At 39.3% G+C, this 16,945-nt stretch overlaps 2 protein-coding genes across 5 annotated transcripts in view; one reads left to right on the top strand and one right to left on the bottom strand.

The window, feature by feature from the left end:
* Window positions 1–3,631: 3,631 nt before the first annotated feature.
* LOC116725194 (uncharacterized) lies at window positions 3,632–11,067 on the bottom strand. 2 transcript variants are annotated; one of them, XM_032571100.1, is made up of 12 exons: window positions 10,827–11,067; window positions 10,003–10,071; window positions 8,512–8,554; window positions 8,242–8,390; window positions 7,647–7,728; window positions 6,769–6,931; window positions 6,589–6,662; window positions 6,413–6,489; window positions 6,227–6,327; window positions 5,439–5,527; window positions 5,213–5,359; window positions 3,632–3,807 (listed from the first exon to the last, which is right to left on the bottom strand). In XM_032571100.1, exons 2-12 carry the CDS (start codon window positions 10,066–10,068, stop codon window positions 3,653–3,655), a joined length of 1,146 nt encoding a protein of 381 aa, XP_032426991.1. In that variant the 5' UTR covers window positions 10,069–10,071; window positions 10,827–11,067; the 3' UTR covers window positions 3,632–3,652. The 2 variants fall into 2 exon arrangements, with proteins under 2 accessions (XP_032426991.1, XP_032426992.1); XM_032571101.1 differs by having other exon boundaries at window positions 8,242–8,336.
* A 3,390-nt stretch (window positions 11,068–14,457) lies between these two features.
* LOC116725722 (importin-13) overlaps window positions 14,458–16,945 on the top strand; it is a 29,274-nt gene continuing 26,786 nt past the window's right edge. For 2 of the 3 annotated variants that reach the window (XR_004340459.1, XM_032572016.1), the window contains exons 1-2: window positions 14,534–14,818; window positions 14,918–15,004. Coding sequence is in view for 2 of the 3 variants with exons in the window: in XM_032572016.1 (XP_032427907.1) it covers window positions 14,936–15,004 (69 nt within the window). In the remaining variant the exon portion in view is untranslated. The other variant, XM_032572017.1, reaches the window with a different exon arrangement.

Raw genomic sequence — 16,945 nt, 5'->3', positions numbered from 1 at the left:
TGAAAATGGGTTTTATTCATTCGCCATCATGGAACTTCAGATAAAATATGACTCCTTTTAATTATGGTTTCAAACAATATTTGCGGCAAAACGAGGGTGGTGTATACCAGTGGTTCCCAAAGATTTTCTTCTGGGGCCCCCCTATGGATTACAACAAAATCATCCCCAAAAAAGAAAAAAAAAAATCAACTGGGCACACACATCGTTCAACCAGACATAAACCTATACACATATTTTGTTTTCAAACTCCACCGAAGTTTATTTCACACTTCAGGTTGCAACAAAACACACTGCAAACCATCTTTACAGTGAAACACTGTTGTGTAACTGTTTTTTTTTTTTTTCCATTCATCCATACCGCTTCCCGCGCCCCCGCTGCAATGGCACTGCGCCCCCGGGGGGCGTGCCCCACACTTTGGGAACCGCTGGTGAAACGGAAGTACTGGTTTAGATGTTTTAAAATGCCTTAAAACAAAATCATATTTTATTGCAGAATTATAAAATCATTCTGGAAGTTGTAGAAAATCCAGTCCAACAAATTTTTAATTTTAATACTACTTTTTATACAACTTCCTTAATCCTATAGGACAGCGCTTAGTCTAATATTTCACAAATAAGGAACATAAAGAGAGATGGATCTTTGACTATTCCTCTCCATAGATCAGTCAGTTTCTTGCTCTATTCAGCTCATGCTTTTTTTTAATTAGATATACCTTCTTTGCCTCCTGTGTGTGATGGCATTTCAAATATTGGTTTTCATCCAGGCCAGTGGTTCAACAAAAAAAGATTTCCATCTGGGTTTGTAAAACGCTTGGGGGAACCAATCGCCGCCTCCTACGTGGAGCTCCTCCTCAGAGCTGCAGTTTCCAAGCCGACCAAAAGGTGGCCCTCCACAGAGATACCCCCACTCAGCTCCTCCAGACTAGCCACAAACAATTAGCAAGCAAACACCTCTCGGAAGTGCATATCTGCTGGACTTGTTATATGAACTATTTCTCAGTCTAATGCTTCCATGAACGTCTGTGAATGCTTGAAAGAGGAACATTGTTGTGTTGGCCAGCTTAAAAGCAGAGTTTTGGGAAGAGCAGGAGCTTCTTAAAGAGACAACGGTGCTAAATTGAAAAGTCAAATTTCTTATAAGTCGTATTGATGTAGACGGTGTTTTTATAACAACTGAAAGTGACATAATTACTTTATAGTGCTATAAAATGACACTGTGGCTGGAAACACATAATACTTCCCCTTTAAATAAAGAAAAAGCATTTTTTTAATTTTCAATTGATTGTTGTTGATACTAATATCAGGGCCACTGGTGATTTTGTAAAAAAAAAACAATAAAATGTTTATATTTAAGGCTAGATTGGACAAAACTTTTCAGTGTGAGTTTATGCCAATTGAATAAATCATCTTTAGCAGGAAGTGTGTAAATGCTGTACAAAACGGAAATTTGGGAAAGTGTTTTACATTCCGCATTTAGTTGAAATGTTCCAACTTTGTTTTGCTACAGTGGAAGCACAGTGTGTGTGTGTGTATGTTTTAGATTCAATGGCTGCAGCACACAGGAAAATCGTCCACCTCAGCAACGCACAGCACGGCTGTGTGTGTGTGTGTGTGTGCCAACCTGACGGAGCAACTCGTGGCAGACAGGACGGCACGAAGAAGAAGGCAGAGATTGCTACGGAGAGACTGGCTCCTTAATATCGATAATGGTTTTCGATTTCTTCCCGCCTCCACTTTGGTCAGTTTAACGGCAGCCAAAAAGCTTCCCTCACTGGATTCCTCCTGGGCTGGAGAGTGCACCATGGGAGGATAAGATGCCCATTAAAAATCCATTACTCTGCCCAGCGTGGCAGAGTAATGGATTCTAGCATTGTGCCATCCACGATACCCAGAACTTTAAGGCCAAGTCTGTGATTCTTTAATGTATGTATAGACTATTAAAAAGCTGTCTACGTGTTAATTAGTGAGCATACAGTAGCTGCTTCTTATCTTCTGATCAAATAAAGACATCACTTTAGGGCAATTTGGAGTTTCTTTTTTACTTTGCAAACGACCAGAGATCAGTTGTCTCAATGCAGATCCCACGGTTGCCCTGAGCAAAGTTGCCCACATCAAAGCGCCACTTCGCCCTAGCAAGCTATAATCAGACCTCGCTTTTTAGTCGTCTCTCTCGAAAAAAAATCAAACAATGTGGTTTAGCGATCAGCCTGTCACTCTGTTAGGACCTGTAATTTTTCTGTAGTCGGTGCCGCATGTGAGTGGAAGCTACGGCAGCTATTACAACAGTGCCATTAGTGAGGCTTTACGTTGAAATATTGTAAAAAAAAAAAAAAAAAAAAAAGAACCCACTGTTTCCCATGCTTTATCACTAACCATTATAAAACAAGTGAATGCCGAGGTCATTCAAAGCGATCTTTAAACAGCTGCCAGCCCGTGTTGGTTCCCACAGCCCAGAATTTGTTGGAACATGTGAGCCAAAGTCCTGGCAGAACCTCAAACCGGCATGAATCGGGAATAATTTGCTGAAATCCCCACAGCTTACACAGACCTATAAATTTGGCATGAATTTAAAAATGTTTTAAAGTAAGCTTTCCCGTATGGCACAAATGGGAGTTTACAAAATATCTACGGTTTCCAGGTAGGACTGCCCTACATTTAACTACAGCGCAAATTGTGACAGCAAATTTTTACTTAGTGTTTCGACAGAATTGTTTGTTTTAGTTGACTAATGATGAATTTCTGTCGACTACATCTACAAGAATTTAGTGGACAAAATTTTATGTTAACTGTATAGTGCTGAAACGACTAATCAAATTAATCAATTCTCGAAATAATCGTCAACTAATTTAGCAATTGGGAATTGCATTTTAGATAATACAATATTTCTTATCTTATTTTAAAAATGAATTTAATTATTTGCATATTTAAAACTTTCAACATATTTCTAGTATTTTATAAAAAAAAGGCTTAAGCGGCTGGATGAAAAATCTGCACAAATTTTTTATCTTTTGCTTGGTTGTCAGAATAATCGATACAATAATCGATTACTAAAATAATAATCATTAGTTGCGGCCCTGAAAATGTGAATACTTTTTCACCAATTCACTTGAATGATCAACACAAAATTTTTTTTTTTTTTAGCCATTTACGGCATAATGTTATTTTCTGAATATGCAACGACCAGCTTCCCTGTCCCTGCTGAAGAAAAGCCTTGGCACAGCATGATGCTGCCACCACCACCATGCTTCACTGAGTGGATTGTGCCGTTTTCTTTCCCTTTCTCATGGAGCCTCTAAAAGGAAGTGAGCCTTACGCTTGCTTGTTTGTTTTTGCCAAATTTTATTCAGTCTGCATCTAAACGCTGCTATTTTTACTGCTTCCCAGTAATTACAAAAATGTCTTCTGTTTTTTTACCCCTCCAGGGGGTCTTTTTGTGGGCTCTAGAGTCCCTTTTTATGAAGTAGGTTGACAGGAAAGGGGGAAGGAGAGGGGGGAAGACTTGCGGTAAACGTCGCTGGGTCCGGGAGTCGAACCCACGACAGCCGCGTCGAGGACTTGAGGCATCCAAATGTGGGTCGCGCTAATCCCTACGCCACCACGGCACGCCCAAAATATCTTTTTTTTTTTTTATTTTATTTCCCAGCATAGTCCATTAGAGGTCTGTAAGACTCAGGTCAGATTCTAATTCTGGGCAAACATCCACGTCATTAAGGAGATCATCGTCACCATCATCCTCCACGTCTGATTTCGGAGCAGTGAAGTCGCTCCGTGTGGACTTGGCGCTCCGAGGTTTCCGTCGTCGTGGAGCTGGCAGAGACGAAAACAGAAGCTGTTAATTTGTGAATGAAAGTCACTGCTTATCTCTGTTTATGTCATCGGGACTCAAAGGTTTCTTTTCTTTTTTACCTACCCCTTCTAACAACTGAGTACTATTATCCAGCTCTCTCTCTCTGTGTGTGTGTGTGTGGGCGTGTGTGTGAATGCAAATTATTCTGATTTAACGGTCCCAAATTGCTGTGGGAAACATTTCCAGCACAGATTGTAATCTCTATCGGGAACAGGAAGTCTCAGGAGTTAGCAGCACACGGCCGACGGGAAACTAAACGATCCCAGAAAGGACCGCTGGACAGGAAACTATCGCTTACGAGCTTCATCCGCACACGGCGGGACTTTTAACGTATTCCTCTGCTGCTGCAAGTCATTAAGTGTGGATTTTTCAGTTCTAGTCAAATATTGAAAGCCTAATATATGTGACTTTCTCAGGCCTTTAAATATTGTAGAGTACAATTAGCATTAGGTGAGAAAACAGCTCCTTACCGGACTTCAAAGTGGCAAACATGATGCCAAAAGTAATTCTATTAAAACAAAAGCAAAATTGGCAGGCAAAGGTTTCTGTTTCACTTTGTGAGTCAAATCCAATGGCATCAGTCGGACAGGCTGAGCCAGGTGTGCGGGGGAGGCATAACGAGTAAACTACAGGTCCCAACTTGCTTAAAAAAAAAATAAAAAATCCGTCACCCTGTAACCATTTGGCCGAACTGTTCTGCTGTTTGCGAGAACAGGTTTATGAGCTTGTCCCGGATAATGCTTCGGCACGCTCAGCTGTACGGTTCCCCAGGAGACACCGGGTGCATTTCCACGTTTTCCTCAAGTTGAAACCACAAACCTCAATGTGTTTCACTGGAATTCTATTTGACACAAAGTAGTGACAGTAATGTGGAAAGAAAAGGATGCGTGGTTTGCAAAAGCTACGCGCAGACAAAATTCCAGCGAAATGAATTACTTTCAGTTGTTAACTACTCAGAAAAAAATGTCTTTCTGTGGTTAACTTAATCTTGGTATAAATCCGGCTTACTCTTTCTTGCTTACTTAGCAACTTAAGTATCGATAATTTAATTAAAACTTTGTACAGTTTGCTCAGTGTTTTCCAGTTCTGGCATGTGAGTCAATTGTTCTTGCACCTAAGTTATAACTTTAATCCCTCTTACCCACAACCTGCAAAATATGAATCATAATAAGTATTGGCAGCATCATTTAGTCAATTTTTTAAAATACTTGTTTTTAAAAAAAAATGTTTGTAAATATTTTGCAAAGCATAAAAGATTCTCCTTCCACTTCACAATTACTAGTGTTGTTCATTCCTATGAAATCACTGCAGTCAAAAACGTGGAAAACCTCCAAGAAGTGTGAATAGTTTTCTGTAAATTCCTACCGGGCTCTTTGTCCTCCAGCCAGGACAGATCATCAGAGCTGATCTCCGAGAGACTCGGGGTCGGACTGAAATCCTCCGAATCTGAATCCGCCTCATCAGCTGTGAGTCCTTTGCTGTGGCTCCGAGGGGCCGCGAGCGGCGGGTCCCCTAGAAAGCGAACGATAACTGCGGTTACAGGCCCGTTGTGCTGAGGGACCAAGAACCGGAGAACAAAAGAGGGGCAAACCCGATGTGAGCTGTTGCGGCGAAGATGCTAATTCTTGTCCTCGGTGAAAGAGACTCCTCACTTCACTCTTCAGTTCTGACACAGCTGTTCTGTAGGAGATACGACGCCATTTGTGAAGCAAAATAAAAAGACAAAGCACACACAGAATGCAAAAACTTTGCTTTTTTCCCCCACACTTTTTCTCCATTTTGATGCGGTTTGTGTTAAGATAAAAGCAATCGTAAGTTTCACTGGATCAGTTTCAGACTGCTGCATCCTAAATACACAAAGAAGCGTTACCGCAGATCCTTCCTCCCAGCAGCTGTCAGACTTTAAAACCATCACTGCTCCCAACAAAATCAATGTAAGTGTTTACATCCATGCAGGCGTTTGGACAATCTGCTCTGGTCTTACTCATCTTTAAATAATATTTCCACTGTTACTGCACGTCTGTTCTTCTGCACCAATATGCTGTATTGTAAATAGTCTACATCTTTTTTTTAATGTTCAATACGCATCAAGAGCACTTTTGGAAAAGCGATCCGACTCAGTTGCACATCCCTTGGATCATGAATCCGATACGTCTATTTCTAAGAACTGCACATTATTTTTTGTTATAGTCTTGTACAATATTATTATTATTATTATTACTGTTAATCCTGTTTTTTATACATTACTTTTAACACTTTAAGAGCTTTTTATGTGAACCTTTCTATCTGTGGCACCACAATTTCCCCTTTGTGGGACAGTAAAGGGCATTTCTATTCTATTGAATTAGTGTAAAAAAGAAAACACACACTCCCTCGCACCTCATCTGATGCACTTCTTGCTGAGTGAGCGAATAGCGGCAGAGTGTCCTCATCAGATCGCTGCTGTGTGTTCTGCAGCTGCCTGTCAGCTCCTCCAGCGTCTGAGCAACAAAACAACTGCTGAGGATCAGAGACAACACAAGCAACGAGCCTCAAGCAGACAGAGAGGTGCGTGTGTGTGCTTACCTTGTGGCTGTGTTCACATTGTCTTCTCGTCTCCCTCACCTCCGTCAGCTGGAGATGCATGTCCTCCTCTTGTCTCCCTTTAACAAGGAAAGCAGAGGAAACATGAGGAGCGCTTTTCCTTTCTGCGGCTGAATCAATGAATTAAGAGCCAAGCTGCGGTTGTGTCTGCGACTCACTCATTTGTGTTTTCAGCGCGTCCAGCTCTCTCCGCAGGCGTTCCAGCTCGTCCCGACCGAGCTTGGAGCCGAAGCTGAAGAAACAGACAGAAAGCATGTCACGGCACTGACAGGCAAAAAAACGTTCATGTCGTTGCCCTCGTGCGATCCGTTCAGGCGGCGGCTGCAGGAGTTTTGCACCTCTCCTTCAGGTCACCTCGCAAGTCGTTTCCCCTCGCAAGGCTGCTGAGCTCACGGCCAACCTCTCTCCTCCACTGCTCCATCCTTCGCTCCACGTCTGAACTCAGGTCTGCCCTTTCTCTGTCCTTCTTCCATAGCTCCCCACGAAGACTCCGCACCTCCTCTGCAACAGCCAGCGATGGAATTAAATCAGAACAAAGTCCAAATTTAGTTAATAGTGGGATACATCCTCTGCTGAAGAACAGTTGGGCGCCATGTGCTAATTAGGCTACTGGCTGTACTGTCATGTTATACACATGCTGTGTGTTTAGATTCTGTTCTCAGTGACAGAACATAAAACACTCATCGTCTATAAGCCCCTTGTCGTTGGGCGAGAGGTGGGGCGAGCCTTGGTCAAGTGAAGGAGCGGGAAGGAGAAGCACACACACTTTTACCTAAAATGCAATTTGGAATAACTGATTAGCCCAGCAGTTACATTTTTTCACTTTAGTCAACTTTAACAAAATTGTGCTTTAGAAATGATGACATAGTTTAACACATTATGATGTCTCTCTGTGGTTCTACCTCTGGCATAGATGGGAAGTGATCGGTAAAACCTTACAAATGAAAACGAATAACTTCCATTCAAATGTTTAAACGTCCCTGTTCTCAATCATTTTTACATTTGGGTTTTCCACTTGTGAAAGTATCCGTATAGATAAACTTTAGTAACTTATAATTACTGTAACTCTTGTATTGCTTCAGGAATTACTTCCAACACCTCCAAGTTTTCAACTTCTCCCTAATAAAAAGAGTCATTGCATGTGGTATGAACAAGAAGATAATGGCATCGAGTAGGAGATTCGGGGGGAGAAGTTGTAGATGCGGAAGTGAGATACCTTGCAGAGTCTGGATGTGGTATTGCTGAGACTGCTTCTCCCTCTCCAGGCCATTGAGTTTCACTGAGAAGGACTCAATCAGCTGGAAAGCAAGAGCAGGAAAAACAAAGTCCAGGAATTTTGCTGCATTTGAAGGTAGTGAGCAACACAGACGTTACAACCACAAACGACACAGAAAAAACAAGCCCACGATGCCGCAAAATGCTGTAATGTGCCTACTTTTATTTTTAGGAGGAGAAAAAAAACCTCTGATGTCAGTTGTGGCAAAAATAGTTATTACCTTTAGAAAGCAGTTACTTTTCACACAGGTTCAGGTTTCTTCGGACGGTTTTGTTACAGCACAAAAAAGTCATAGTTTGAAAACGTTAAATCAGGTAGTATTGAAATTAGTTGAATGATCTGAAACATTTAAGTGTGGCAGTAGAAGAAAAGCCAATCCCTGCCACACTTTCAGATTCTTACCATCAAACATATTGAAAACCATTCATTCGTTTTGTTTCCAGCTCACAATGCCGAGCGACTTTGTATTGGTCATGCACATAAAAAAAAAAACACCTGAGGTTTGTGTTTGTAACAGGACGAAACGGACACACACCTGACTCTGTATCTGGAGCTGTGACTGAATGGCAGCGAGGTCAGCCCACTGCACACCCGAACGGAGAGATGAGGGAGGCCTGTAGTCGGGGCGCGCTGTGCAGAAAGAAGTAGGAGGGTCCCAATGTGAATTTAATCCACTCCTCTTCATTGCAAATGCGAACCAAAGGTAAAACAAAGTCATCTGAAATGATTCAACTACAGTTTGAATAAAAGGAAGCTAAACAAACAGGTGGGAACTTCCCTTTTGAATCTGAAATAATTCACCTACCTTCTGCTCCTTCAGGGAATTTCCGAGCAGAGGTCAGTCTTTCCTGTTGACGCACAAAAACTATTCAGAAATACAAGGGGGAACAACAAAACTCTCATTTGATTTTTCACAGATGTCACCTCGAGAAGCCACGAACCATTTTAAAACTCACGTTGGTTTGGAGGATTTGAAGCGGCTCTACTGCCACCTGCTGTTTAGCCACTAAAATTGTAAACTAGAAGTCGAGTCAAACTTGTTTATAATGCACCTTTCATTTGACAAATGAAGACTCGATGTGCTAGGAAAGGAAAGTAGAATAAAAACAACTATTGAAAAAAAAGAGATCCGGTAAAAACCTAAATTGAAGGAAGTGAAGATAGTTAAAACATAATAAGTAGAATGCCGTTTATGAAACCAAATATGCCTAACTAAAATTCTGAGAGAACGAGTATGTTCCGAGTTTGCTTTAAAGGCTAACAAGCTAGAAATTGATCTGAAGTCTTATGAAAGAGAACTTCAGAGGACAGGAGCATAATGACGGGAAAAACAAGAGCAGATCTAAAGTTTATTCTGGGTATAAAGAGAAAATGATTATTGGAAGACCTCAAAATAAAAATAAATAAAAGGCATGAATCCGTTTTTCTAAGTCAGGTTGTGATGGAAGGGATCTGACTTTGGATGTGATTCTAGGGTGATAAAATTCAGACCTTGGATGTCTTTTATGTTTCATAAAATTAAAGTCACTATCCAAAGTGACATGTTGGTTTAAGATGCTGATAAGTTAAACCAACAAAGGATTCAGATGTTTTTCAGATTATCAAGGTGCACAAGACGAATCTCAGTTTTGTCCTCATTGAACTTTAGAAACTTGACATCAGTGAGGCATTCAACAAGATTATTTACAAGGTTACCGTTGTAAGCATAAACATTACACAGATGTGTGTCATCAAGACCAAGAAAAGTAAATTAAACCGAATAGGACCAAGAATTCATCCTTGTGGAAAACTGTGAACAACATAATCTTTCTTGGATTCAAAGTTACCAATAAAGACAAAAAAAATGTTGTTCCAGTAAAATATGAAGACAACCAATTGAGAGCAAAATCATTTAAACTAAATTGATGTTCAAGGTGACTCGAACGCGTCACTAAGATCAAGAAAAATTCTAATAAAAATTCTAACAGCGATCAAAATTAATTTTCAAGTTATACTATTGTAACCAGGGCTCTTTTTGTGACGTACTTGGTTCTAAACCTAGACTTGTACGTATCAATCAAGCTGTTTTGGATTAAATATACAGATATACTGTACATATGTAGGTGATGATAAACACTCTTTTCTATAAAATGGAAGATTAGGAATTGGTCTGCAATCATCCAGGAGAAATGTGTATTCTTCCTTAATGGTGACAATAGCGTGACTGAGAGCAGAAGCAAAACTTCCGCTAGGAGTCAACAAAACCAAAGATTCTACACTGATTAAAAAGTAATGGATAATCCTTGAATGTACTCACCCTCATCTTAGCGACGTTGCCGTCGGCTACAGACAGGATGGAGTTTAACTGACTGTCCCAGTTCATATCCTGAGATAGAAGCAAAAAGTCAAACATCACAAGTACGGTAATTAGTCAAATTGATCACTGATCAGTATCCTGAAGGTTTTTCTAGCAAAAATAGTAGTCAAGCTACAGTAGCAGAGTAACCTGAGACCCAATTTGTCGCAGCTCTGTGATGCAACAGCTGAGTTAGGCTTTCTGACACTGTAAGGAGGATTATGTTGCAAAACCTTTTGCAATTTAAAGTTGAAATCCAAGATCCTGGATATTCAAGTTGTCCAATAATGTGATAGACTTTAGCAAGAGATCTCATAACACGACAGTGTAGTTGAACTGACCTTGGCAGAAACATTTACTGGGTCATGGTAAAATAAAGTTTTAAAACACAATTTCATTGTTACTTTTATTCCTTAGAATCAAACTCTTATTCCAACAGAAGAGGCTTTACAAGCAGAAATTCACAAACAAATCTCTAATTACCTCTGTAGAAACAGGCGTTTGTTTTTAATGTGACTATGCATAACTAACGTCACGGCATGTAATAGCTGATCAATTAGATACATTTTAACTGCATTTTACTGTCTTATAAAGACAATAAGTTTATTTCACAGCGGTTGGAAAGTAACGGCAGCTTCGCTCCGGGGTCTGAAATCTGCTACAACATTGTTACACACGTATCATAACATAACACATTTAACAAAAAAAATATATATAAAAACAGGTAAGACGCAATACAATGATATATTATAGCCTCTATCTTTTATTTATTTTTCTATTTTTACCTCAATTGGGGATCCAACTCTTAGTTATGGGGTTCAGTACTGTACTCCTCTCCCCGCTGTAATTACTCGCTACGTGAGCAACATGAAGATAAAAGTCAAAATAGTAGCATGGCAGAGAAGTTAGTTTAACTACAAATCCACAGAACAATATTGAGACACTTAATCCTTCCTCTCTTTCGGCGGGTCGCCACTCAGAATAAATTAACGCCCAGCTTCACTCTTCTTCGTTTTTCTTATATTTTGCGTTTTCATACTACAGTGTAATTTCTAGCTGTATACCGCCACCTACTGTACCGGAGTAGGCAAGGCAGACATAAAATACCAATACCCGTAGAATGTACTTTAGTTCTGATTAGAAATGTAGCTTCTTTATGTGTTTTCTGTGTTTCGTTGAAACGTGTGCCATGGATACTTACTAAACACACACCCATATGTATTTTCCCACATTTTGCTGATCCATTCGTTTTTCAGATGAATATTGTGGAGAATGCAACATTGTATTTTCAATTGAATCAAAATGGCGACGGCCTACCGTAGAATTAAAATGATATATTATCTATTATCCTGCAAGATCTATTCATTATATTCTGCATACATATAAAACCACTGCTAAAAAAATGAATGAATAAGTAAACAAAACAAGAAGCTTCTCTTACATTTGCTGAAAATAATCTTGATGATCCCCCAAACTTGAGTAAAATTTCTGATAGACAAAACAAAAAAAAACTTTTGGGTAGGCATGTGTGGTGTGATGTAAAATCTTACAGAGCATGTCAACAGTTAAACATAGAGCTGGTAGTGTAATGGTCTGGAACTGGTTTGCTCCTTCAGGTAAAGTTGACAATTTCCTTCATTTTATTGAACCATGAATTCTGCTGTCTATCCTGGGGGAGAATTTCCAGTCATCAGTTTCCAACTTTAAGCTCAAACACACTTGGATTGTGCAGCATAATGATTAGAAGCATAACAGCAAATGAACCACTGAACGGCTAAAATAAACAACTAAATAAATAAAAAGAACAACAACAAAAATCACAACCATACAAAGATTTTGGAGTTGGCTAGTCAAAATCCCGACTTAAATCTGATTGAGATGCTATAGCTTGACTTGAAACAGGTGGTCCGTGCTCTGAATCATCCACTGTGGCCAAATTAAAACAATTTTCAAAAGAGCAGGCCAAAACTCCTCCACAGTGATGTACTCATCCCAGCTTTCTGGCACAGAATGGTGTTCAGTTTATCTTCCTCTGATATTGAAATGTTTTTTATCCAAAGGATTTCACAGCTCTACGGTTAACGAAACAGGTCTGTTCCATCATTCTTTATTTAAATGTGGTTTCTTAGGTTATAATAAGTTTATTATTCACCCTTCGGTATGATTTATTTATCCCAAATATAATACTACCGGGCTGCACTGTTAGCACTGTTGCCCTGCAGCAAGAAGGTCCTGGGTTCGATTCCCAGCCTGGGGTCTTTCTGCATGAAGTTTGCATGTTCTCCCTGTGCATACGTGGGTTCTCTCCGGGTACTCTGGCTTCCTCCCACAGTCCAAAAACATGACTGTCAGGTTAATTGGTCTCTCCAAATTCTCCCTAGGTGTGAGCGTGTGCATGGTTGTGTGTCCTGTCTGTTTCTGTGTTGCCCTGTGACAGACTGGCGACATGTCCAGGGTGACCCCGCCTCTCACCCGGAACGTTAGCTGGAGATAGACACCAGCACCTCCCGACCCCACTAGGAACAAGGGTGTTAGAAAATAGATGGATGAATGAATGAATACTACCGTGATGCAATGCATTGTTTCACCCACATGGGGGCGCCCTTGCCTTGTCCAGACAATCTGCTTGTATTAGACATGTCTGCATGCCACCAGATTGAAGGACATATATATATATATTTTTTTTATTTTTTATTTTATTTATATATTTTTATTTTATTTTTTTTTGCTACACACTTCATAACCTCTGCTCAATATATACATATTTTTAACATCTATCATTAGAGTCAAAGCCTTTTCTTGGTCAAAGAAACCTTCTTACTTACATTTATGTTGCAATATAATAACAACTGACAGTAACAATTAAAAATCACAATAAAAAGCAAGGTGCTTCAATTTAGCACTATAACAGGCTCCTTGGGAGGAGCTGTCATGCTTTAGAAAATGGGTCCTTATATATAATTGAATATTGACATCAAATATACTAGTAACAGTATAGTTTAAAAAATATGCAGGAACCTGCATGCTTTACAGTATTATTTACAAAAATGTAAGAGGGTGTGTACGGGGATATTGAATAGTAATGAAAACATACACAATCTAAATAATATGTGTTTGTGATGGATATTAGGCAATAAACATTAAACGTACGCACAAGTTATGTGTTTAATGAAGCTCACAAATTGGTTCATTAATCAAGTGCTTGAAGAACATAGGAGCAGTGATGTTTTTATTTTTTTAATGAACTGCGCAATCTAGTTGAGCCCTTCTGTATCAGTGTACATGCATTGGCTATTGAGCAAAGCACAATGAACCTCCAGAGAGAGGCTCATTCTTCAAAATAACTGTAATTTGTTTGTAGCTTATCAGAAAAGAAAACATCTCTTTGACTTTAGTCTTGGTGTTTGGTTTGATTCTTCATTTAGGAATGTTCAATGATCTGCACGTAGATATAAATAATGTTGCATACATAAAGAGAGGTATATGTTTAAGAACCAGAAAACTGTAGAAATAATTAAGAAAACACTTTAAAAGAATAAATATTTTTGCTTAACAGGAGAGTTACTCATTCCCTCTTTGACTAGACATGCAAAACATACAATAGATCATGTCTTTGCAGCTGATAAACTTATTTCCCCCCACATTGTCCCAATGAAATTGGCAGTGACACATTATATAAATTGTTAGAGGATGTAATGACAATGTCTAACCTTGTATGGTTGAACACCTGTTTATTCTTTTTCACTGGAAAAATCATAGCTGTTTTCAACTGTTTAACCAACTGGTCAATTAGAAAATAAACATAACACATATTACAGCTGTGCGTCATTACACTTCACACGCACATGCACCCCCCTAAACCACACACACACCCCCACACCCACACACACACGCCCACACACACACACACACACACACATATATATATATATACAGTACAGACCAAAAGTTTGGACACACCTTGTAATTCAATGAGTTTCCTTTATTTTCATGACTATTGACATTGTAGATTCACACTGAAGGCATCAAAACTATGAATAACACATGTGGAAATATGCACTAAATAAAAAAGTGTAAAACAACTGAAAATACCCCTTATATTCTAGTTTCTTCAAAGTAGCAACTTTTTGCTGTGATTACTGCTTTGCACACACTCTGCATTTTCTTGATGAGCTTCAAGAGGTAGTCACCTGAAATGGTTTTCACTTCATAGGTGTGCCCTGTCAGGTTAATAAGTGGGATTTCTTGCCTTATAAATAGTCATGAAAATAAAGAAAACCCATTGAATTAGTAAGGTGTGTCCAAACTTTTGGTCTGTACTATATATATATATATATATATAAGAATCAGTACGTATCCAAATCTTCACTATGCTTCGAATACAGAATTTCCCATAGTTCTTGAATGCAGCAAAAAGCTCCTGGTGACGGAGAAGCGGTTGGGAGGGAGCTGCCAGCATCGTCTCATACCGTCGGTGGACAGAAAGGTGTGGAAATGACAGTCCTCTGAGCTTCCCTCAGACAACATACTGTCATTGCGTAGTTTTGACTATGTTGTCACAATAAGACTGTTTACATAATCGGGTTGTTGCGTGTGTGCGCCCGTGTCCGGTTGCATTGCTATATTAGTTAGCTTTGCGTTAGCATAGCCGCTTGCTTAGTGTGGTTTTTCTACTGTGGCAGGGCTAGCGACAGCTGGCTAAGCGTTAGCTTTCCGGTCGGCGTTTCCATGTCATCCTTAAAGCCCAGATACGAATTAAAGCAACGAAAATAAAACAGTAAGACAGGCTCCTGTGGGGAATATAGTAGTGAAATGTGAGTATCTGTAGCGGGAATTCAATAAGTGAACGCTTCTCTCCGCTTTACCCGTTTGACAGCTCCGTGTCCGCGGAGATATGGAGACGCCGGGGAGAATAGCAACCACACAGGACGCTCTGGACTTCACGGTGGAAAACGTAGAGAAGGTGAGTCTTCACATGTCAACAGTTTGTCTAACAGTTATTATGCTGGTCGTTTAAAAAGCTGCTGTTTTAAGGTGTCTCACTTTTAAAATTGAACTTTATTTCTAATGTGACCACATAATAGATATATTTTTAAAAATGTATTTAGCAATTTAATTTGTAATGTACGGATTATATGGAATTAAAGTGATCAGCTCATGTCCTTGCAATACACTGTGGTTCTCTGGGTCTTGTGTTTTTCTTGTGAGGCACTAGGTATAGTGGTGTGTGTGTGTGTTTGCACGGCCCTGTTAAGTGCCAGGTTGCTGTGATGAATTACCCTTCTGGGCGGCCAATGTCTTGGACATACCAAGGAATGATGGGAGGGAGGGAGAGAGATGCTCAGTGGAGGAGCAGGATTGATGAAGGAAGATAAAGGTGAGGAAGGTGCCAGCAGAGGAACAGGAGGGGGCTTGAGGAGATTGGTGATGCGACAGAACTGATTAAAGGCAGATCAGAGGGAGCGATGCACATTCCTGCAGGGGAAATTATTTGGCATCTGGTTTCAGGTGTGATAGCTGTATGGGATTTTGTGTTTTATTCTGATTTATTTCTTTTGAAAATGAGAGCACAGAGTAACCTTGAGTAAAATGGCCATGGAGTTTAGCAAAAAAACCAAAAACAACAAACAAACAGGAATGCATAAAATTATATTATAGTTTTATTTTTTTATGATTTTATGTCCCTCTAGAAATAAAACAATGTAACAAAATTATTGCAGTAATAATAATGTTATATGGAATGTTTTATATATTTCCTGGCTCTGTAAATAACATAATTATTGCTAGTATAATAATATTGCATTTTTGTATTTTTTGACAGTTTAGTCTGCCTTCACTTGTACCTTGCCAACTGTGGGTCTGAGACAGCTTTACCTTCCTAAGAGTCATGGGACTGCTATTGCAATTTTTAGTTTCCACATCATGACTTTCCATGTTTTTCACACACAAAAACATTTACAAACTGCCACATTTGTCTTTGTATTAGCAAGAGAAAAGTGTACAAGCTTTCTCTGTCGGGGTGACAAGCAATGTGCTGTGTGCACCGTATGGCTGGAGAAAATTCTTTCACTGACATTCGTTTAAAAAGACTTTGAATCATATGACAAAAATCATATCAAACCATCAAAAATGGTTTGATATTTTTGATATGGCAACTTTTCAAACCCTTGGTATATATCGACAATCACAATTGTCACATTTGTAAGCCACTGGGGAAGACCATGATGCACTAAATTCAAATAAAATAGAGACATGTCAAAAGCATCGAATTAACATAACAGGCAGTGTCAGTATGTTTGCATTTTTTACATATAGGATTCAGGGTTTCCCAAAGTGTAATGTAAGCCTGGCAGGCCACCAGGCTTTACTTGTGCCCCCACCAGGCTTAGCATTGCTTATTTAAGTTTTTTTTATTTTTTATGTTTTATTTTTCACGATATTAATCTTCATATCTTCCAGTGACACATAATTAAAGAAAATTAACTCAAAAACACGACGGACTGCTGGATGAATAACTGCCCTAGTGCCCAACCACTGGGTTTAGCAATATTTCTGGGGAAAACCTTTTAACTATTTATTGTTAGTAGTAATTGTTGTTTTGCCTGACAAAGTTGTGTTCGATGAGTTGGATTTATTATTATTACAGCTATTCTCCACAAATTATTTCTGCATGTTATATACATGCAGAAAACAGTAGTAACAGCTGTGGAGTAATCTCAGCACCGTGAATGAACGAGTATAGCTTGGTCATAAACATTTGTATCGGCTTCACAAGTAAGAAAATAAAACATAAATGGCTGCAACCAAACAGAGAGTACTGCCTCATCTGTTTTGCATCTTAAAATCTGTCATTTCCTGGATTTTGATAAACCCCATCGGGGAAAACAAAATAACACAACCCAAT

Source organism: Xiphophorus hellerii, chromosome 9, assembly GCF_003331165.1.
Source record: "Xiphophorus hellerii strain 12219 chromosome 9, Xiphophorus_hellerii-4.1, whole genome shotgun sequence".
NCBI lineage: Eukaryota > Metazoa > Chordata > Actinopteri > Cyprinodontiformes > Poeciliidae > Xiphophorus > Xiphophorus hellerii.
This window is presented reverse-complemented; position numbering and strand designations above follow the sequence as displayed.